The 20,354-nt window shown below is 45.2% G+C and overlaps 1 protein-coding gene across 1 annotated transcript in view; it reads right to left on the minus strand.

Moving 5' to 3' along the window:
* Nucleotides 1-14,618, minus strand: part of LMCD1 (LIM and cysteine rich domains 1) — a 72,243-nt gene extending 57,625 nt beyond the window's left edge. The window contains exon 1 of the mRNA XM_066615960.1: nucleotides 14,311-14,618. Within this exon, the coding sequence (XP_066472057.1) occupies nucleotides 14,311-14,337 (27 nt within the window). The 5' untranslated portion in view covers nucleotides 14,338-14,618. The remainder of the gene's footprint in view (nucleotides 1-14,310) is intronic.
* Between the last annotated feature and the right edge of the window lie 5,736 nt (nucleotides 14,619-20,354).

The following is a 20,354-nucleotide window of genomic DNA, read 5'->3' on the forward strand; positions in this document are numbered from 1 at the left end:
TTATGCAATTTCAGCAAACTAACCTGATGGGGCTCCCAGAGTGCCACAGTTCCATTTCCAAGGCCTTCCAAAACATGGAGTAAAGCCCATTTCCAGCTCTTATAACCCATGGCACAGAATCCAGTAAACAAGCTTAGGAAAATGAGAAAATTTAAACCATGTCAAAAATTAATAGTGATCTAGTGGCATGTCTGGCATTAAAGCCAAGTGTGGTTCTCATTAATGTAGTAAGGCGGGGGGGGGGGGAGTGTCTTTCTCCAAAGTATGCCAAAAACTTGTGGGCAAAAGCATGCATGTCAATTTTGCCTGAAATAACATTCATACCAGAAACAAGTAATGGAGCTTTAAACTTTAAAAGAGCTTTAAAGTTGCATTCTGATGTCTGGCAATACCAAGGTTAATACATTTCATTAGATCTTTGCACCTGAAACTTCTCACAGGGCAGCATTTTAACGCCCACCTGTAGATCCAGCCACAGTCTTTTCTCTGAGGCAAGAAGCCCCAGATTCAACAGTTTTATCCAAGTTCTTTTGCAGCTCCCAGTTTCAACCTACAAAATTTAAATTCAGCAAGTCATTCACTACAGAAGGAGCTCTGTTAGGGCCCAATCCCAAAGTGGCCCACCACCAGCACTGAGCCCCTAGTAGCATGGTTTATGGCACCCTCAGAGCAGGGAGCACTGACACGGGGCCTGTGCCAATCAGGTGCTGGGCCCAGCACAAGGGAAGATGCACCATCGCCGAGGGTAAGTGCGACTGCCTGGGCAGCAGTGCAGCCTCTGGGGAGCTGGTGGAAGAAAGGAACCAAGGTAGGATTGGTTCCAAGGACTCTGTTTCCACCATATCTTGAACGCTGTGTTGGGTTAGAAGGCAAAACAGCTGATGCTGACTTGAAGCCCCATTGCACGACAAAAGTCTCCTTCTCCCAAGAACACCTCCAGCTGCTTCCTGGAGCCTGCTGGATACAGCAGTAGCTGCTTAGGCACCACTGCTCCAGTGGGTGCAGGGAATTTCAGGATTGGGCTGCCCATCTGCATCAGTACACAAAAAGAGGTAGTGCCTTAGGTTAGTCTACTTCAGCACAAGCTTTTGTAGACTATGATCTACTTCAGATGCATAAAGTTAAATCCCCAATGAGCAGGCATATGCATACATACTGAGGAAATATTTGGGAGGATCTTTATGAAGACTGATAGGCCACCAAGATCAGTGTTTTGGACCACCCTGGCCTAGAAGGTAGCAATTGAGAGAGGCCTTAGAACTCTGATTACCCATGGAAAACAAATGAACACCGAACATTTATTTATTTAAGAAATTTCTATCCTGCCTTTCTACCCCGCTTAGGGGACTTCAAGGCAGCTTACAAAATATTTCTGTACAATAAAGTAATGCTAAAACATTAATAAAAACAATAAAACAGTAAGACACCTTGGATCTTTAAAAGATGTTTCATTAAAAAAGTGCCAGCCCCCCAGTGTCAGCACTGAAAAGTTTCCCTACATTAGAGGAAAAAAAAAATCTTGAGACTCCACCAAAAGGACTCTGAAGAGGGAGCTGTTCTCAATTCCAAGGGGAAGGTTTTCCATAGACCGGGCACCACCACTGAGAAGGCCCTATTTCTGCTGCCATCTCCCCTCACCTCTACTGGTGGCAGCACAGTTAGAAGGACCCCCTCTGATGATCTGAGAAAATGGGTAGAATTATATGGAAGGAGGTGGTCCCTCAGATACCCTAGACCAGACATTCCTCCATGGCTAGAATTCTGTGACCAACACTGTTTTGGCAGCATTTCCACCTATACACCACTGAATTTGTGGGGCCCTGGCAACTAAACAGTATGGCTGAAGTTTGGCAAGGAGAGACATCGTGAAATTCAGCTGAAGTGTTTTAATTAACAAGCTCATTTTCTTTTCTTGAAGATGAAATTGTTTCAATGCAGTGCAAGATGGCCATGTGCTCTTAGGTTACATCCCAACATCAGGGTCAAGTGTTTCCAATCTTGTTCAAAGGCACAGCCCATCAACCTTCTCCTAGTTTTGACTTAGGTTCTTCATTTTATGTTTCAAGTCAAATCTTCCAGCACTGAAATTTCTCTTCTACCTGCTGCTTCTCTTTGACTCATCATAGGCTGCTTAAGGCATCAACAATAATTAAGCCGAACACCGGGTGAACAATCAAAATTTCAGGACCCTGCAGCAAGCCTTAATGGATTCCAGACTCTGTTCACAGACTCGTTCAAAACAGGCTGTGTCACACTGCCAAGTTAAACTCCCCAACTGACAGTACCTCACCCCCATGCCCAGAAGAGAGCATTCTTCTCACAATCCTGAAAATTAAGCAGTCATGTACTGTAATGATGCTTGGCCAAGGCACATGTTCAGCATTATTGTGCTAGTCAGAAAGACCCATCAAGGTTCTCTTTAAGCAATAACGCTAATATTCTGAAGTCCAGCTAAAGACCATTTTCTTGCTTGTTTGCAGTGTTCTGCTCCATTCCAATTCAGGTGATGGATACTGCTTGGAACATGACCATACTGCAGTGTTTGCTTCACATTCCATCTACGGTGCTGACATTTCTTGCTCAGACTATTTTCTTTTTCCCATATGCAGATTTCAAGCCTTAAAGAAATGAATGTTCTTGGGTTATACACCCCCAGGGCTTTTTTCTAATGGAACGCGGGGGGGGGGGACGGGACGGAGTTCCGGCACCTTTTTGCAGGGGCCCCTCCCCTTCGGAGGCATTCCGGGGGGGGGAGCAAAACAGAGGCAGAGTAGACAGGCACAGGATTGGACTCTAAGGCTGCCATCCTATCCACAGTAAGCCCCATTCACTAAAGTGGACTTCTGAGTAGACATGCATAGGATTGGGCTCATAGGCTGCAATCCTAGGCACTTTCCTGGGAGTAAGCATCATTGACTAGAACGAGGCTTACTTCATAACAGACATACCTAGGATTGGGCTCTTAATCCTGGCAGAGATATATATCTGCACCCGTTTTCACACGCTAAGGACAGGTGAAAAGGGATTCTACATGTGTACAACATGCTGTCCAGCCTTGCCAGAGATCTTCCTCGTCCCTTCCCCCACAAGCATACCCTCCAGCCAGCATTTGCAGCTCCTCTCCAGCAATGCACAGCAGCTGCTCAGGGCAGCAGAGAACATACAATTGCATGCCAAGCGCCTTCCCAAAGACACAGAGTATTCTGATACCTGAATTAAACCATATTTAATCGCTTGTTTGCAAAAATAGCTGTTTCTATGTGCACCTAAGGACCCCTCTCATGTAAGAATTCCTTTTTTGTTCTTACTCCCACAGTTGCTTAGAGTAATTTTACTACATGGAACTCATGTAAGCCATTTTCTGGAATCCATTCACTGCTTCCTCTCCTCAAAGTAGTGCCACACTACATACTACACGCTACAAGTGCACCTGTACAGTATTTTTCCCCATGTGTAGAAAAAGTAGATAGGGGGAAGGGGATGTGGAGATGGACAGCCCAATCCTATGCATGTCTACTCAAAAGTAAGTTCATCTTTAGGGGGAAGCACATAAAAAATATTGTATTTCTCCAATAAAAAATGGTTACCTTGCACATGCCCGATCTTGTCTGATCTCGGAAGCTAAGCAGGGTCAGGCCTGGTTAGTACTTGGATGGGAGACTACCTGGGACTACTGGGTGCTGTAGGCTTATACCATAGTCTTTAGAGACTGAACGTTGCCAACCAAAAAATGGTTTATAAATAAATAAAAGATTAACAAGTTGTGAATCCTGCACCTTTTTCCCCCACAAAAAAGCACTGTACACCCCTAATCAAGTGTCTTAAACTCCTCTCCTTTGCCACCACTTCCAGGATTCTTCAGAAGGTTGGAGAAGCCAAGAGTCGTTCATAGACCGGATCCCTAGACCACAATCCAAGAGGCAGGACCACCACCCAGGTGATAAGAATCTCCTTCACTGCTAAAAGAACAGACACTTCCATAGATAAGTGGTCTATGGAAACTGTCATAGACATCTCAAGAAGCAGGCTATAACTTGAAAGAGATGCACAGGCTATTCTCTTTTCTAACCTGGGGCAGGGAGAGGGGACTAAAGTCAAATACTGCCAAGCTAAAGGAACATCTGCTGTATCAGGTAAAGGTCAAAGAATTTTTGGTTTCTAGGGGGCCACAACACAGAATATGTTTTTCCCTACAGAGATTGTGTAGGAGAGAACACTATTTATGATGCCGCTAGCTTCTAAACATGCATGGTTTTTTCTGACTGTTAAAGGGGATCCACTTTCAAAACACAGTTGCCTACAAGATGTTCACTCAGCAACCTCTCCAATTCCATCAGCCAACAAAACAGACCATTCTGGCTGGTTCACCACTGGAAGGAAGCAACATCCTGAGCCACCCCAAAAAAGGCAGCTTCCTAGCATGAACATGGAAGTCATCTGGAATACCAATCCAAGACCAGTTCTATCAGCTCAGACAAAGACCCTTGTCAGCAGGGTGGTCAGCACACCAAAAGAATTTGCATCTAGAGCAGGGGTGTCAAATACAAGGCCCGGAGGCCAAATGCGGCCCCCAGAAGCTTTTTATCCGGCGCTCAGGCTCTCAGCTGTTGAGGTGTTACAGCTGAAATGGCAGCCCACATGAAAATTAGGCGTTCCCAAATCTTGAAATATGATCAAGATTTGCATACTTTCTCTTCTGTCATTTGCAATTAATGAGTTTCTATACGAGAACAGGGTCTGATTTCTGGTCATTAGCTGCTTAATGATGTCACTTTCTGCTTAATGACATCACTTCCGGCCCTCAGCTGGAGCCTTGAATGCTAACTTCGGCCCTCGGTATGAAACGATTTTGACACCTCTGATCTAGAGCAATGTTCCTCAAACTGGTGGGTCCCCATTCATTTCAATATTTTATTTTTAATATATTAGACTTGATGCTACCATGGGTTGTGACTGCATTTGGGGAAATGTTACAGACCTGCAATTTTAACAAGCTACTATATATATTCTTTTAACAATGATAGTAAATAGAACTTACTCCTGAGTAAGTGTGGCTAGGATTGCAGCCTGGGATTGTTAAATGTTCTTGCTTGATGTTGTCACTTCTGGTCATGACATCGCTTCCGGTGGGTCCTGACAGATTCTCATTTTAAAAAGTGGGTCCCAGTGCTAAATGTGTGAGAACCACTGCTCTAGAACAGGGGTGCCCAAACCCTGGCCCTGGGGCCACTTGCAGCCCTAGAGGACTCCCAATCCAGCCCTCAGGGAGCCTGCAGTCTCCAATGAGCCTCTGGCCCTCTGGAAACTTGCTGGAGCCTGTGCTGGCCTGATGCAACTGCTCTCAGCATGACGGCTAACTGTTTGACCTCTTGCAAGAGCGGCAGGCCAAGGCCTCCCTCCACAGTTTGCTGTTTCACATCTGTGATGCAGCAGCAGTAGCAAAGAAAAGGCTGGCCTTGCTTTGTGCAAGGCCTTTTATAGGCCTTGAGCTATTGAAAGACCTTCATTCATTCATATAAGTTCCACCTCTAATACATTCATTTATGTAAATTTATTCAAATTTGAAATGTAAATTCTTTTTTTCCCGGCCCCCGACACAGTGTCAGAGAGATGATGTAGCCCTTCTGCCAAAAAGTTTGGACACCCTTGCTCTAGAGCCTACTGCATTCAGAACCACAGTCCTGCCAGACAGGATTCTAGTGGAAGAGATGGGTTCCCTATAGGTCATATCAAGTCCATAAGCTATACCACCACCATCAAGTTTGACAGGTTGGTCAAGCAACTTAAGTCCCTCAATGCTGGAAGAACATGAAGGGGGCACATATTAAGTGCTTGAACACATTTCTTCTCACCTGAGTAGTCTAGTCCTCAACAACATATCTCCACGACCCAGTTACAGGAATGACACACTCCTAGGCATTGTTCAGCACCAACACCAAGCTGGAGAAAGTTTGATGACATTCTGATTTTGTGACAGTGGGAGATCATTCTTCAACTGGGATGAGTTTGAAGTCATCAAAAGACTTCATAAGCTCAAATGAAAAATAAGCCAGTTTCTAACTAAAACTTCCCAGAGACATTGCAAGTAAGGGACTGTGACATAGGCATTTAAAAATTAAAACTGTCTTGGCTGGACAGCACCAAGCTAGACAATACTATACTTAAACGCTGCTTCCCTGCTGCCAAAAGCCTCCTCTGCTGTTCTCTTGTCTACAGCATTCCCACTCCATTGTTTTTGTTCACATTTTTATGGCTGTTCCTTCCTTACCAGACTAGCCACATTTAAAAACTCAGCTGTTTATAACAGAGTACATAGTTTAGCAAGGGATGCACACCAGACTGAACACCAGCTCAATTGTGGTAGTTCTTACACCTCCCCCCATGCTGTTATGAAAGGGAAAAGTACCTAAGTCAACATAAGGAAAAGTACCTAAGTCAATGAACCTACATTCTGGATTTGGGAAAACACACACAAGCCCATGATGACAAGCCCCAACTCTCAGCTTTCCACTATTGGCTTTATGCCCAACTTTTCAAATTACTTGTGCAGCTATGGAACCGACGTGTCATGTTACCAGTGCAGGGACAGAGACTTCACAGCAAACCTTAGTGAAAAAAAAAGCAAACCAAGGTGTGACCTGAAGGGTGGCAAGGTATCATGCTTAACAGAAGCAGATTACAGCTCAATTCACAGTTGAACCAGCCTATTCAGACTTTGATCCCATTGACTGCAACCTAGCTACCCTGGTTTTAATCAAGAATGCAGCCAGGTCCTGTTTGACTCCTTATACTACAGTCTTCATCTTGGCACCTTAAAGAGGAACATGCAAACTATTTTTATTGCTTTATGAATGTCATTAAACTGTACTAGAAGCCCTTTGGACAATTGAACCAAGGAAAATATGCAATGCAGAATGCTGTAGAAGAACATTATTTTTTCGGTTTCGTCCATGAAAACTTCAAGTCAACTTCCCAACTTTCCTTCCACAACATTCAAGATCTCCCAGAGAAGCCTTCCTCCACACACTGCATTACTATACACAGTAGTTAGTTTTCCCATGAAGATTAGGAGGTGTTCTGAGAAGAGAAGCCCCTCCTCAGCTTACTTACTTACTCCCTGCTTACTGAGCATTTCAGACAGGCACTAGATAAAATGGGCCTCTCTTACAGCAACATCCCAGCTGAAGAACAATCTCCCTCTGCACACCTGGCACCATGAGTATGTGTTTTCAACACTGGATAACTATTTTTCCCCCACCCAGACTTTTGACTTTGATGTTTTATAAGCAGACTGACATTTTATAGAGACACGTGGTATAAATTCATTAAAATATTAATTTAACAGAAGCTCAAGTTTTTTCATGCATATCTCCTAAGTATACATTTCTAAGATTACTGAAACAATTAAGCATCTTGGTATTTATCCAATTGCAGGAGAATGCTGGGAGGGGCACATTAGCCAGCCAAGGACCTCTAAGCTCTCTGTTGCATACCTAATGTCCCTGTGTAAAAAAAAAAAAAAGGCATTTTGTCCTTTGGGAACTTATTTCAGGTTCATCAACCAAATGCGAATATGAATAAACACCATGCGCACATTTAAACAGATACCAAGTCTTCTGGCCAGAGGCTGTCCCACAACATATGCATTATTATGGAAACAATTAGCATCTGGATTTGGCAAGCAACATGTGGCTGAATCAGGTGACTGGGAGCCATGTTTAGCCACTATACACCACCTCCCATGCAGCATCCTGCCCCCATGGAATGCTGATCAGCTTCTTTCACACACTACAGCCAAGGATTAACTTACCTCTCCCTTAACATCCAGCATTACAGCTGCTGCCGCTACTTCCTGTACTGGGCAATGGAGAGGACACTGCAAACCCAGCATTTGTCCCATGGCCATTAGAGGAAGTGGTGGCAGCAATGCTAAATGCCAAAGGAGAAAGACAAGTAGAGAGCTAACCTCTAAGGCAGGGTTAGGGGAGCCTACTTCTCTCCCTTAGCATCCAGTGCTGCCTCCACTCCCACCATCAGCCATCAGAGGCAGCAGTGGCCACAAAGCTGAGCGCCAAGAGGAAGATGAGGAGGTCTTAGGTCTCCCCCTCAGTGTCCACTGCCCCTCCTCTGATGACTGGTGGAGGGAATTCATGACAACCAAATTGGCAGTATGGCAATAATACCAAAATCCCTTCAAAAGCTTGGAAGGTGTGGGGAGGAGAAAGTGCATGGAGGCCCAGCAAAGGCAAAATCTAAACAAAGGATGATTCTTTCGGAACGCAAAGGAACAAGAAATGCAAGCAGAGCTATAATGGTAAAGGACTAAGTATGGGGAATTTTTACATCCAATTCTTGACTTAAATGTGGTGGAACACAATGGGAAGGCTTACAACAGGGACATCAGTAGAAGGAAAAAAAGGGAGTCTTATTTTTTACATACTAAGAGCCCACTTTATTACTGTAGGCCAGGGCATGGAATAACTTTCCATGGATGGGATGCACACATGTAGTTCTGGCATGGAGAGGTCATGGATCAATCCCATGTGGTTTCCCAGCTACACAGATTTTTAAGCAGTGTAGAGAGGAGCCATAGAGCAACCACACTACTCTAATGAAAGAACAGGTCCCCGAGTTTAAGCTGAAAAATACATCTGTATTTTAAAAAAGTTTAGAGTCAAGTATTGTATGCAGAATTGGATGACAAGAGGTACAGACAGGAGCAGAGAGCTATAAGCTGCTTAAACTCCTCTTTAAATGATGCATAAAGCCATGGGAACAGCTGTGTCCCAGGGTACACCAAAAGAAAGCAGCAGAGGAAGAACAAGTAAAGACAGGCTGTATAAGATCAGTCACAAAGAGGAGAAGAGAACCAGCAGAAGACGAAGTCCCTGAAACCTAAAGAGAGAATTTACAAGAGGAGAGATGATCAACTGTGTCAAAAGTTGCTGAAAGCAGAGCAGAGGCTGTTTGATGCAGCAGCCAGAAGTCATTGGTGATTTTTTGAAAAGCTGCTTGCTAGAGTAGAAAGACCAGAGATCAAACTGAAAGCAGCAATGCAAAACTCCCTGGACAAGTCTGGTGGAAATATAAAGAGAATCAGGGATATTAAATAAATAGAAAGGTTAGAGGGCTAAAGTGAGCATTTCTCAAGGCAGGAACAGTACATTTGAAGCAAGAGGCAAAAGGGTGGCAAGAATGACCAAAAATTAATTTTTTTTCAAATGTAATGGATGTAGAGAAATACTGTAGTCAAGAGCTTGATAGTTGTACTAGAAGTTCCACATTCCAGCACAAGGTTAGTACCAAGTTCCCTGGGTGGCCTTAAGCCACAATCTCAGCCCATCAATGCAAATCTGCAACATGAGATTGATACATGTCTAAATTTCAGAGCTGTTAAATATTTCCTATATCTGTATTTTTATGGGTACTTTGAATTATTGATTCAAAACATCTTTCTTTGTTCTTCCTTCTATGTGTATTTAGTTCATATTAAGCCACTCAAGTCCAAAGGCTCAATATGATCACCTAAAGCAGTGATGTTTAACCTTTTTCACTTCATGGCACACTGACAAGGTACGAAAATGGTCAAAGGGCACACCATCAGTTTGACAACTGACAAGGCGCATCATGCTGTTGGTGGGAGGCTCACACCCCCCAATGGCCCTACTAATAAACGACTCTCCTTCAAACTCCCACAGCACACCTGCAGACCATTCGTGACACACCAGTGTGCCACGGCCCAGTGGTGGAAAATGGCCAACCTAAATCCTTAAACAAGAACCCAACAATCACAAAGGGAAGACACATCTGAGTGAACTATCACCAAAAATCTCTCCACCCTTTGGAAATTTAACCCTGTTTGGCAAGCCCAAACTAAGTGATCTTACCATAGTTGCGAGATGTACTCAACCATTTGCTGCAAGGAGGTTAGATTACTGGTGGTAGGAAAAGCTAGGGTCTTTCCTGAAGGCCTCATGAAAATTGCATGATTTGGGAATAAACATAATGAAGAAAGAAATGCTATCCTGCTTAAAACTAATTTCCCTTGGTCAGCTCAGGGAAAATGTAATAAATAAGCTGGATCAGTACAGTACAAACCAAATCATACCAAACTCCTGCCATTGGCTGAATAAATGCAGGGCCTTCTTGGTGATGGTGACTGCACTATGGAATTCCCTCCTCTTTGAGTCGAGAACAGCTCCCTCATTATTAGTTTTCTGGCTATATTGTTTTTCCCCACCTGAAAAACATTTTTTGTAAAGGCATTTTTATTCCAAAACACCTTAGGTACCCCGTAGGATCTAGGGCAGCCATTTTTAACCACTATGCCATGGCACACTGCTGAGCTGTGGATGATTATCAGGTGTGTCATGAGAGTTTGTGGGAGGGTCAGCTGGCTACCCCTGCTAAGTAAGAGGCACTTTTTCAGATGTGTGCTCTTCTTTCATTAGCAGGGGGAGAATAACTGGCCCTCCTCACCCAAGAAGTGTCTTTTCTAGGGGCTGTCTGCTGGGGTTCTTTTACATCTTTTTAGATTGTGAGCCCTCTTCGGATGGGGAGCAACTTAATTACTTGATTTTCTCAGCAAACCGCTTTATGAACTTTTTGTTGAAAAGCAGTATATAAATACCGTTAATTATTATTTGTTAGTAGGTCACTGGGAGATGCGAGCCCCTGCTGTCAATGGGTGTGCCTTGTCAATTGCCAAAAAATTGATGGTGTGCCTTGACAATTTTAGCACCTTGTCAGTGTGCCACGAGATAAAACGGTTGAAAGTCAATGATCTAGAGTAGCCTTTTTCAACCACTGTGTCGTGGCATACTGGTGTGCTGAATGGTCTGCAGGTGTGCCACAGGAGTTTGGGGGAGGGTCATTAGTAGGACCATTAGGGGATGGGGCCCCCACCAACAGCATGGTGTGCCTTGTTAGTTGTCAAATGACTAATGGTGTGCCTTGACAATTTTAGTACCTTGTCAGTGTGCCACAAGATGAAAAAGATTGAAAGTCACTAGGGTATGATGGCCAAGGGTCATGCTTTTTAGTAATTTAATGTTTTATGATTGGCAGTTTCTTATACTGCTGGCTTTTAATGAGTAATTTATATATGTATTTTAATTGGTTGTGAGCCTTCTTGAGTGCCCTTTGGGAAGAAAGGTGGGGTAAAAAAATTGAATAACCTACAGGGTAGGCATGTTGACAGACATGAATTAGGTCTCTGCCTGCCTGGTTTGAAAAGGGCTGACTTTTTCCCTGCACTTGATTCCATACTCTCCCCCCCTCCCCATTATTTAAGTGTTACATGTGGACTTTAATTTTTGGCTATCCATAATTACTGTACATTCTGTTAAAGCACAAAAAAGTGGCTAAGTTTTTCTTTAGACAGCAATAGAGTCTCAATTGCAATAAAAGTTATCATCCAAAGCAAAGAGCCTGGAAAGAAAAGCAATATTCAAGCCTTGTACTTCAGAAAAAGTTATTACCACATTTATCTTTTGTTGGTCCAGAAACTATTGTTGTGAAAATAAACCCCTCATCTTGGTAGAATGAGTCAAATGGGCTATGACCTTGAGGATTTAGATTTAGCAAAACAAAACTCAAACACACACACAGGTCAGCTATGGATACAAGAGTTAGCTCATCTCCTAAACCAGAATTCTCCAACTGTAAAACTGAAGATATGTTGCACCATTTTTTAAAAAGTAGGGAATTCATACCATCTCAGGAGTTAAAGCAAGCTAAGCAGCACAGACAACTTTATTTCTAAGGAACAGGTTGTTTTTAAGCCATTTCTGCCCAATGTTACATATATGCATCAGGGACCAAATGTATACATCTGTGGGCTGGGCAAAAATGGGTTCATATGGAGGCTAACCAATAAGTGGCCAGATAGATTCTGGCGCAGACAATGCTTGATCCTTTTGGTATCAAGAGGTGCAACTTGAGTGCTATAGTCTTCCTCCAAGCAATGCCTTAAAAAAAAATCTAATCATTGGAAATGACCCCCATTTAGCACAACACATGGACTGATGGCAAGAAGCCTGCATTAAAACAAGAGTTTGTATACAAAGCCATTGTATGGACAAGACTTGTGTACACAGAGTTTTCCAGAAGAAGTCTTTGTAAAATGCACCCAGAAATAAGGATATATTCTTATCAGAGACTGACTCCCCTCTAACATGATAGCTACCCCAGCAAAGCCTTCAATCTCTAATCACATGTCAGCAACAAATTGATCAACTCCATTATTCAACACTCCTACAAGCAAGATATTGGCTCACAGGCTTGCAAGGAATATTTTCTTAAAGTTTTACTATATGAAAAGGAATATAATCACAGCCATGAATTTGCAGCTACTTTTCCATTGGCTTTGTGAAATCCACAGATGTGCATACAAAGCAGTGGAACAACTTTAGTGTAACACTGAGTTCACTGTGCATACATAGAGAGTGCACACACCTGGTTCCAGACTAGCACAGTCTACAACAGTGATTTTCAACCTTTTTCATCTCATGGCACACTGACAAGGCACTAAAATGGTCAAGGCACAGCACCAGGTTTTTGACAATTGACAAGGCACACCATGCTGCCAGTGGGTTCTCACATCTCCCATTGGCACTATTAATAAATGACCTTCCCCCAAATTCCTGTGGCACACCTGTGGACCACTCATGGCACACCAGTGTGCCACAGCACAGTGGTTGAAAATGGCTGGTCTACAACAACCAGAGAGAGATTAGCAGCCTGATGCTTACACTGCGGCTACCACACAAAGCAACCTAGGCAGAGGCTAGAAGAGTCTAGAGCAGTGTTTCCCAAACTGTGGATCACAAACTGATTTTGGGTGGGTCACAAAGTGCTGAGCAGAGCTTCCATGTAAATACAAGTGATGGCAAGATCGCATAACTAATTACACCAAGCCTGATGTTATTCAAAAATCAGATATCTGCTAGTTACTCTGCAAATGGCTCAGCTCCTAGAGTTGCAAGATAGCTGCTAATTGCCCTGCAAAAGAGCTCAGCAGCCATTTTGTAAACTGCAGGAGCGAAGTTCTTTGCAGAGCAACCAACAATTATCTTGCAAACTGCAGGAGCTAATTGCCTTACAAAGAGCCCAGCTCCAGCAGTTTGCAAGCATATGTAAATCTAGAGAGAGATAAATGTGTCTTAGTTGATGGCACCCTGTAAAGCAGCGATTTTCAACCTTTTTCATCTCATGGCACACAATTGTCAAGGCACACCATCAGGTTTTTGATAATTGACAAGGCACATAAGGCTGTTGGTGGGGGGGGCCCCAACATCCCCTAGTGGCCTTACTAATAAATGGCCCTCCCCCAAATTCCAGTGGCACACCTGCAGACTAGTCACAGCACACCACAGTATGCCACCACATACTACCACAGTATGCCACAGCACAGTAGCTGTGGTAAGGAATAAGATTTTTTTTAATTTTCTGGGGAGAAATGGGAAAGAGTTGCCTCATTAACAGAAATTGATCATTTTTTCGTAAATAAAAATAAGTTTCTGGATTTGTTTAAAGTCTTGTAAAGCTTGGTGGGTCCTGATAGAGTGTTGTTTTACAAAGTGGGTCCCAGTGCTACAAAGTTTGGGAAACACCAGTCTAGAGTTAAGGGGGAGGGGGGGAACTCAGCAAAACCATCCACTGAATTCCCTTCAACAAGACCCAGGTCAGTGAAAGAGCCCATGTAGCAGCAGTGCAGCTTGCCAAAGGCAAGTGAAGGCACTGTCAAGTTATACACTTGATGTTGTCAATTAGGAGGTCAGAGACCACCTGAAGAGTCTCCATGGCTGCAATCAGCTGGAAAGAACCCATCTGGGGAGACAGAAACTGAAACAAACATAAGAACAGCCCCACTGGATCAGGCCATAGGCCCTTCTAGTCCAACCTCCTGTATCTCACAGCGGCCCACCAAATGCCCCAGGGAGCACACCAGATAACAAGAGACCTCATCCTGGTGCCCTCCCCTGCATCTGGCATTCTGACATAGCCCCTTTCTAAAATCAGGAGGTTGTGCATACACATCATGGCTTGTACCCCATAATGGATTTTTCCTCCAGAAACTTGTCCAATCCCCTTTTAAAGGCATCTAGGCTAGACGCCAGCACCACATCCTGTGGCAAGGAGTTCCACAGACCGACCAAACGAGCCTGGCTAGTGCTGCTTGCAGACTCGCAGCCCAAGCATATGCATGTCTCCTCAGAAGTAAGTCCTATTATAGTCAGTGGGGCTTACTCCCAGGTAAGTGTGGCTAGGATTGGGAGCAGAGAACAAGGGAGCCAGCCAGCCACTCACCTTCTGAATGCCTGGACTCAGATCCATTCCCCAGGCGTGCCTGCCCCACCGACAGCCGCAGGTCCCTCGCTGCGAGTGGCAGGAAGCACAGCCCCTCACACAAGATGCTCCCCTGAGCGCTTCTCCCGCAGCCGCCCCGAACGACGTCCCTTTAACAGCAGCCCACAACTCCCTCTCAAAGTTCGCCAGCCAATCAGAGGCGGCGCTCAAACTTTCCGCCAATCGGGAGCGAGCCTTCCCGCTCAGGTTCTTGTCTTCGCGCTCCACCCGGAGGGGAGGGCGCGATCGGAGCGAGGCGCGCCGCCTTCCAGCTGCGCAGGGCGCGCGGCACATCTGGGTGTCCCGCTGTGAGTCAGCCGCCCCCGTCTTTCCCTTTTAAAGGGCGGCGGGGCAGCCGAGTCACGGAGAGCCAGAGGAAGCGAGTGTGTCGGGGAGGCTATTCTTAGGGCTGGCAGCCCCCGAAATAAATGGTGATCTCAGCGTCGCTCCTGCGCCCTTGTTCTCTCCTGTCCACCTCCGCTGGCTCCGGCTGGGGATGTCTCAGCGAGGCAGCTTTCTGTTGAAAGCAAATAACATATTTTCCAGCCATGGCAACGTGGGCGCTCTGCATTTTTGGAGGCTCCAAGTGGAAACAGGAGAACCCACTTGGAGGAGAGACTTTCAGCCCGATCCTTTCCTGGGAGTCAGCCCCACTGACTCTAATGGGACTTACTTCTGAGTAGACATGCATAGGATGGGGCTGTTAGCTGGGTCCAGGTGTGATCTCTGGTTTGGGGGCATGATTGGGGGCAGGGCCTAAAGGGGGTAATTTGTTCCCAGGGTCGGAAAGGGGACCCTGGAGTCAAAGGAGGGGGCCCAGAAAGTTCCTGGCATCTGACATTTTCCTTTCTCACCTGAATTCACTGCCTGTGCATGATGCTCAGGGCACAACCATGTGCATGCAGTGTTAACTGCTACTGCAAGCCACACACACCAGGCCCAGGAATGCTTCCATGACCCTCCTTAACACAGTGTCAAATCATGGAGGAAAATGGCCTGCTACTTATTACTTACATAGTGGATTGTGGATCCAGTAACCATGCAGGAGTGGGCAGAAACTCAGGGATGCCTTTGCAGGGCTACAGCTGCTTCAGAAGTACATTTTGGTACACACCAGACACTTTCCATCTTAGTGTGAGCCTAAACACAATGATGCTAATTTTCTGCAATGGATTTTGTATATTTCAAAGATTTTAGAGAGACTTGGGAGTGTGCCCGGTTTTCCATACTACTTTATTTAAATGCCAGTGCCACATGGTCAGGTAGACCTCCACTCTGCATCAAGAAACCTGATACACCTGGGCTCCAAAGACTATTCTGGCTGTCAGCAGCCTCCCCCTGCCTGCCTCCATTGCCCCCTCCCCCTTGGGGAAGGGGCCCAAAAGAAACCTTGTACCCCTGATAAAATTTCTCTCAGAGGCCCTGATTGGGAGGGAGGGAACCCCTAACAAAAGACAGCCTCTGGAAGCAAAGCCAGCAAAGAATTTGGGGGCAGAGGCTCAGCATACAGTCATCCTAAACAGGTTGACTCAGAACTAAGGTCCCAATCCTATCCAGCTTTCCAGCACTAGTGCAGCTGCAATGCACTCACAAGGTAAGGGAAAACAAATGTTCTCTTGCCTTGAGGAGTCCTCCATGACTACTCTCCCACTGCAGGGTGCAGCACACCCTGGCATGGCTGCATCCGCACTGGAAAGTTGGATAGACTTATGTCCTAAGTCCCACTGCATTCAGTGAGCTTTACTCCCAGGAAAGTGTGCATAGGATCGCAGCCCCAGCTGTGCTGTGGTCAGAAAGCTGGCCTTTGCGCAAGGTTTACAGCCCAATCCTAGGCATGTCTACTCAGAAGTAAGTTCCATTAAATCTAATGGGACTTACTCTCAAGAAACTGTGCTTAGAATTGCAGCAAGAAAGCCTGCTCCTAAGCATATCTACTCAGAAGTAAACCCCATTATAATCAATGAAACTGACTTCCAGGTAAGTGTTGATAGGATTGCAATCTTAGGACCCAATCCTATTCAATTTTCCAGTGCTGGTGCAATTGTGCTAGTGGGATGTGCGCTGCATCCTGTGGAGGGAGGTTATCACTGGGGCCTCCACAAGGTATGGGAACATGTGTTCCCTTACCACAGAGCTGCATTGTGTGACACTGGAGCTGGAAAGTTGGATAAGATTGGGCCTTTAATCCCTTCTCAGCCATGAAGCTAACTGGCAGCCCCATCCTATGCATGTCTACTCAGAAGTAAATCTCATTCTAGTCAATGGGGCTTACCCCCAGGAAAGTGTGCATAGGATTGCACCTTGGGGCTGCAATCCTATACACAGGTACCTGAAAGTAATCCCCACTGAACACAAGTGTTTCTTGCTGCTCTCTGTTTTTGCTTTGCTCTCCCCACGGGCACCTTTCCAACAGATGGCACAAGATCCTACACATGCCCAGCTGCGCAGGCCACAAGGGAAGCCCACAGCATGCCTGGCAACAGTGACTGGTATGATCCCAGCTGTCTCTTCCTTTGTGGGGTTGCTGACCTACTTGTTCCAGATAGGCCCCTGGACCTTTGTAAACTCCATGTCATGCAGTGAGGTCAGGGGTGCAGCCAGACCTTATTGGTACTTCCTACTCTACTGCTATGCTATAATTTGCAAGAGGCACAACCGTTCTGCCTGGATAATGTGACTGGCAACCCATCTTGTGTGATTTTCTTTCAAATGCAGCTCCATCCCTAATGTGAGTCAATAAAGGCTTTTTTCCCCCTACACCAGGAGGGAAGGTGCTCTCTGATGCTTGTGCTAAGGGTCTGCATCATCCCCATCCTGACTTTGTGAGCTCCAGTAGGGGTTGGGGGGGGCAGGTCTTTGGGACAACAAGCATGCTGTCATGACGAATGCTGTAGTCTGTTGGGAAGAGGAGGGTGGAGAAGAGTCACACTTGAGGGTGATCATCAGCAGGTGTTGTTGGCAGGTGAGCAAAGACACATAGTATGCCCCAGCCAGAGTGTGGACTGATGAAAGGCAACCCTGTGTTTGGTGTAAACCAGATTGCCTGTGCAGTGCTCCCTCTGATTGGCTCACCTGCTAGTCCCTCAGGAGTGCCCGTTTATGGCCTCTCCAAGCCTGTCCCAAACAGCGCATGCCTTATGTTTGGCTCTGTGGCTGCCTGTGCATTGCCACTGCATTTTTTTTTTTTTTTTTTTTTTGCTGTGTCAACATTCTATATGCAGGCTCTGTGCTCTGGGGGTATGTCGCTGGATGTCCTGCACTTCCATGTTTAAAGAAACCCTAGCTTGAACAAAGTATGGAGGCAGGCCATCCGTTTCTCACTCACTTTTAGGGGTTGCAAAGTGGATCATTGTGGGAGGTGGTGGAAGCAGGGAGGTATCCGAGGGAGGTGGTGGAAGCAGCAAACTTGAGGGGAAGCCCATACCGAATCCGCTACCACCACAACGCCCTGACATTACCTTGCCAAATGGATAGGCCTATTCGTGGATGCTAGTGGATGGAGGAAAAATCCATTATGGGGTACAAGCATGATGTGTATGCGCATCCTCCTGATTTTAGAAATGGGTTATGTCAGAATGCCCAGACAGGATTGGGTTGGCATGACAGAATGGGTTATGTCAGAATGCCAAATGCAAGGGAGGGCACCAGGATGCAGGTCTCTTGTTATCTGGTGTGTTCCTTGGGGCATTTGGTGGGCCGCTGTGAGATACAGGAAGCTGGACTAGATGGGCCTATGGCCTGATCCAGTGGGGCTGTTCTTATGTTCTTATGCTAAGTCCTTGCTCTGAGAGACCTTGTGTTGGCTACACATGCCTATGGCCTCCCAAGGGAGCTATCTTGCTTTCCCTTACCTTCTCTAGTCAAACAGGTATTTCTTATCAGCATATGTGTGTGAATGCCAAAAGGGGGCTTTAAGCCTATGTGCTGTCATTCCTGGCTCCTTTTTGTTTCTGCTCTCTTACTGGCACCACTAATGTATATCCGATTTCACTGTAAGTTTATGATCTGCAGGAATTAACAAGATATATATGTTAACTGTTCTCTTTCATAAAAACCTATTGGATTTTTTATTTATTTCTTTGGCTTTTGCAGAACATTTTTCCCTGAACTTTTTATAACAGAGGAGTAAAAAAGCTCTTTAGAAACAAAATCCTTCTTGTGCAACGTGACAAGTCCAAATGGATCTCTTATCCACTTTATGTTTCCATTTTCTGTAAAAATCTGAACCCGGTGAAGGAGAAAGGTAGGGAAAAAAACACAGAGAAAATAGGAAATCCAGTCCACATAGAAAAGAGCAAAGCTATTTGTTTTGTTCTGAAGTCAAAACACAGTTTTCAAAGAGTTTTGAAGGAGTGCCGTGCTCCAAAATTGAAGTTATTTTCCTTGTCTCTAGCCTGTATTAAATTTGTCCTGCAAAAAAAATGCCCTAAACCAAATTTGCCATTTCCCATTTTTAATGCTGTTATGTCTTACTCAAATTTCTTCCACATGTTCTTGGGGATGGGGGGCGGGAATAGGAAAAAAAATTGTGGTTGTTTTCTTTGTTCAACCATTTAAATGGGAGTAGTTTCTTTAAGGTGCAGTTTTTCCTTAGGCTACAGTTATGAAACACGAACCAGAGGAGGACTGGCAAGATGCCAGTGGGGCTGTTAATGCTGTAATCATGATGGAGGTGTTCAAAAGAGCCCGCGATGGAATGGGGCATCTGCCAAATCCTACGCTGCTCAGACTGGTTTTGTTTTTGTTCTTTGAAGCACAGAGTGGCATCCTCAATTGTCCTGAACTTAATGGGATTTGGGATCCAACCCTTAGACCAGGGGTGCCCAAACCCTGGCCCTGGGGCCACTTGTGACCCTCGAGGCCTCTCAATGCAGCCCTTTGGAGATTTGTTGGAGCCCTCACTGGCCCAATGCAACTGCTCTCAGTGTGAGGTGACTGTTTGACCTCTTGCGTGAGCTATGGGACAAGGGCTCCCTCCACTGCTTGCTGTTTCACATCTGTGATGCAGTAGCGGCAGTAAAGGAAAGGCCAGCCTTGCTTTGTGCAAGACCTTTTATAGGCCTTGAGCTATTGCAAGACCTTCATTCATTCATATAAGTTCATCTTTAATATATTAATTTATGTAAATTAATTCTTTTTTTCCCCTGGCCCCTGACACAGTGTCAGAGAGAGGATGTGGCCCTCCTGCCAAAAACTTTGGACACCCCTGCCTTAGACTGAACTCTTGCAGTACAGTACAGTGCATGTCTACTCAGTAAGCAAGTCTTATCATGTTTGATGTGGCTTACTTCCAGGTAAATGTGTATAGGATGGTAGCTTTACTGTGGAGTTGTGCTGTTGACACCAGTGGGGCTGCTTTAGCATGATGTGAGAAAAATGAAACTTTAGAAATGGTTTAGGCTGACATTATTGGTTAGTTTATCTTAGTGTTTCATATAATGCTTTTTTGGATTCAACTTAGATTTATTTATTTATTCACATTTTTATACTGCCTTTCCTCCAAGGAATTCAGGGTGGTGCACATGGTTGCTCCTCTCCCTTTTGTCCTCTCAACATACACCAGATAGGTGAGGCAGAGAGAAAGTGTCTAGCCCGAGGTCACCCAGGAAGCTTCATGGTTGAGTGGGGGATTTGAACCCAGATCTAAGTCCAACTCCCAAACATTTACCATTCTGGATCTCATTTCTTGAACAAGAATCTAAAACAATGAGCTCTCCTCTTTATGACATCAATTCCTGGCGCTGGGCAGAGGCACCCTTTCAAGAAGTTGTTCTCTTATGTTTGGTGGCAATATTGGCACCCATTGCATGAAGAGGTGATTGTGCTCCCCATCTGATTTGCCATGCCATTCCTGCATTGTCAGGTGGGGATAGTGGAGAACATTCAGTCTACCCCTGTATAGTCAAAATACTAAGCAGCTGGTGCCACTGAAGCCCACAGCTGCTGTCCAGAATGGCTCTGATGGCAAGTGGGAGGGGCCATTTACATGGCTCATGCCAGCACCA

The sequence above is a fragment of the Tiliqua scincoides genome, chromosome 2, assembly GCF_035046505.1.
Source record: "Tiliqua scincoides isolate rTilSci1 chromosome 2, rTilSci1.hap2, whole genome shotgun sequence".
Taxonomy (NCBI): Eukaryota; Metazoa; Chordata; class Lepidosauria; order Squamata; family Scincidae; genus Tiliqua; species Tiliqua scincoides.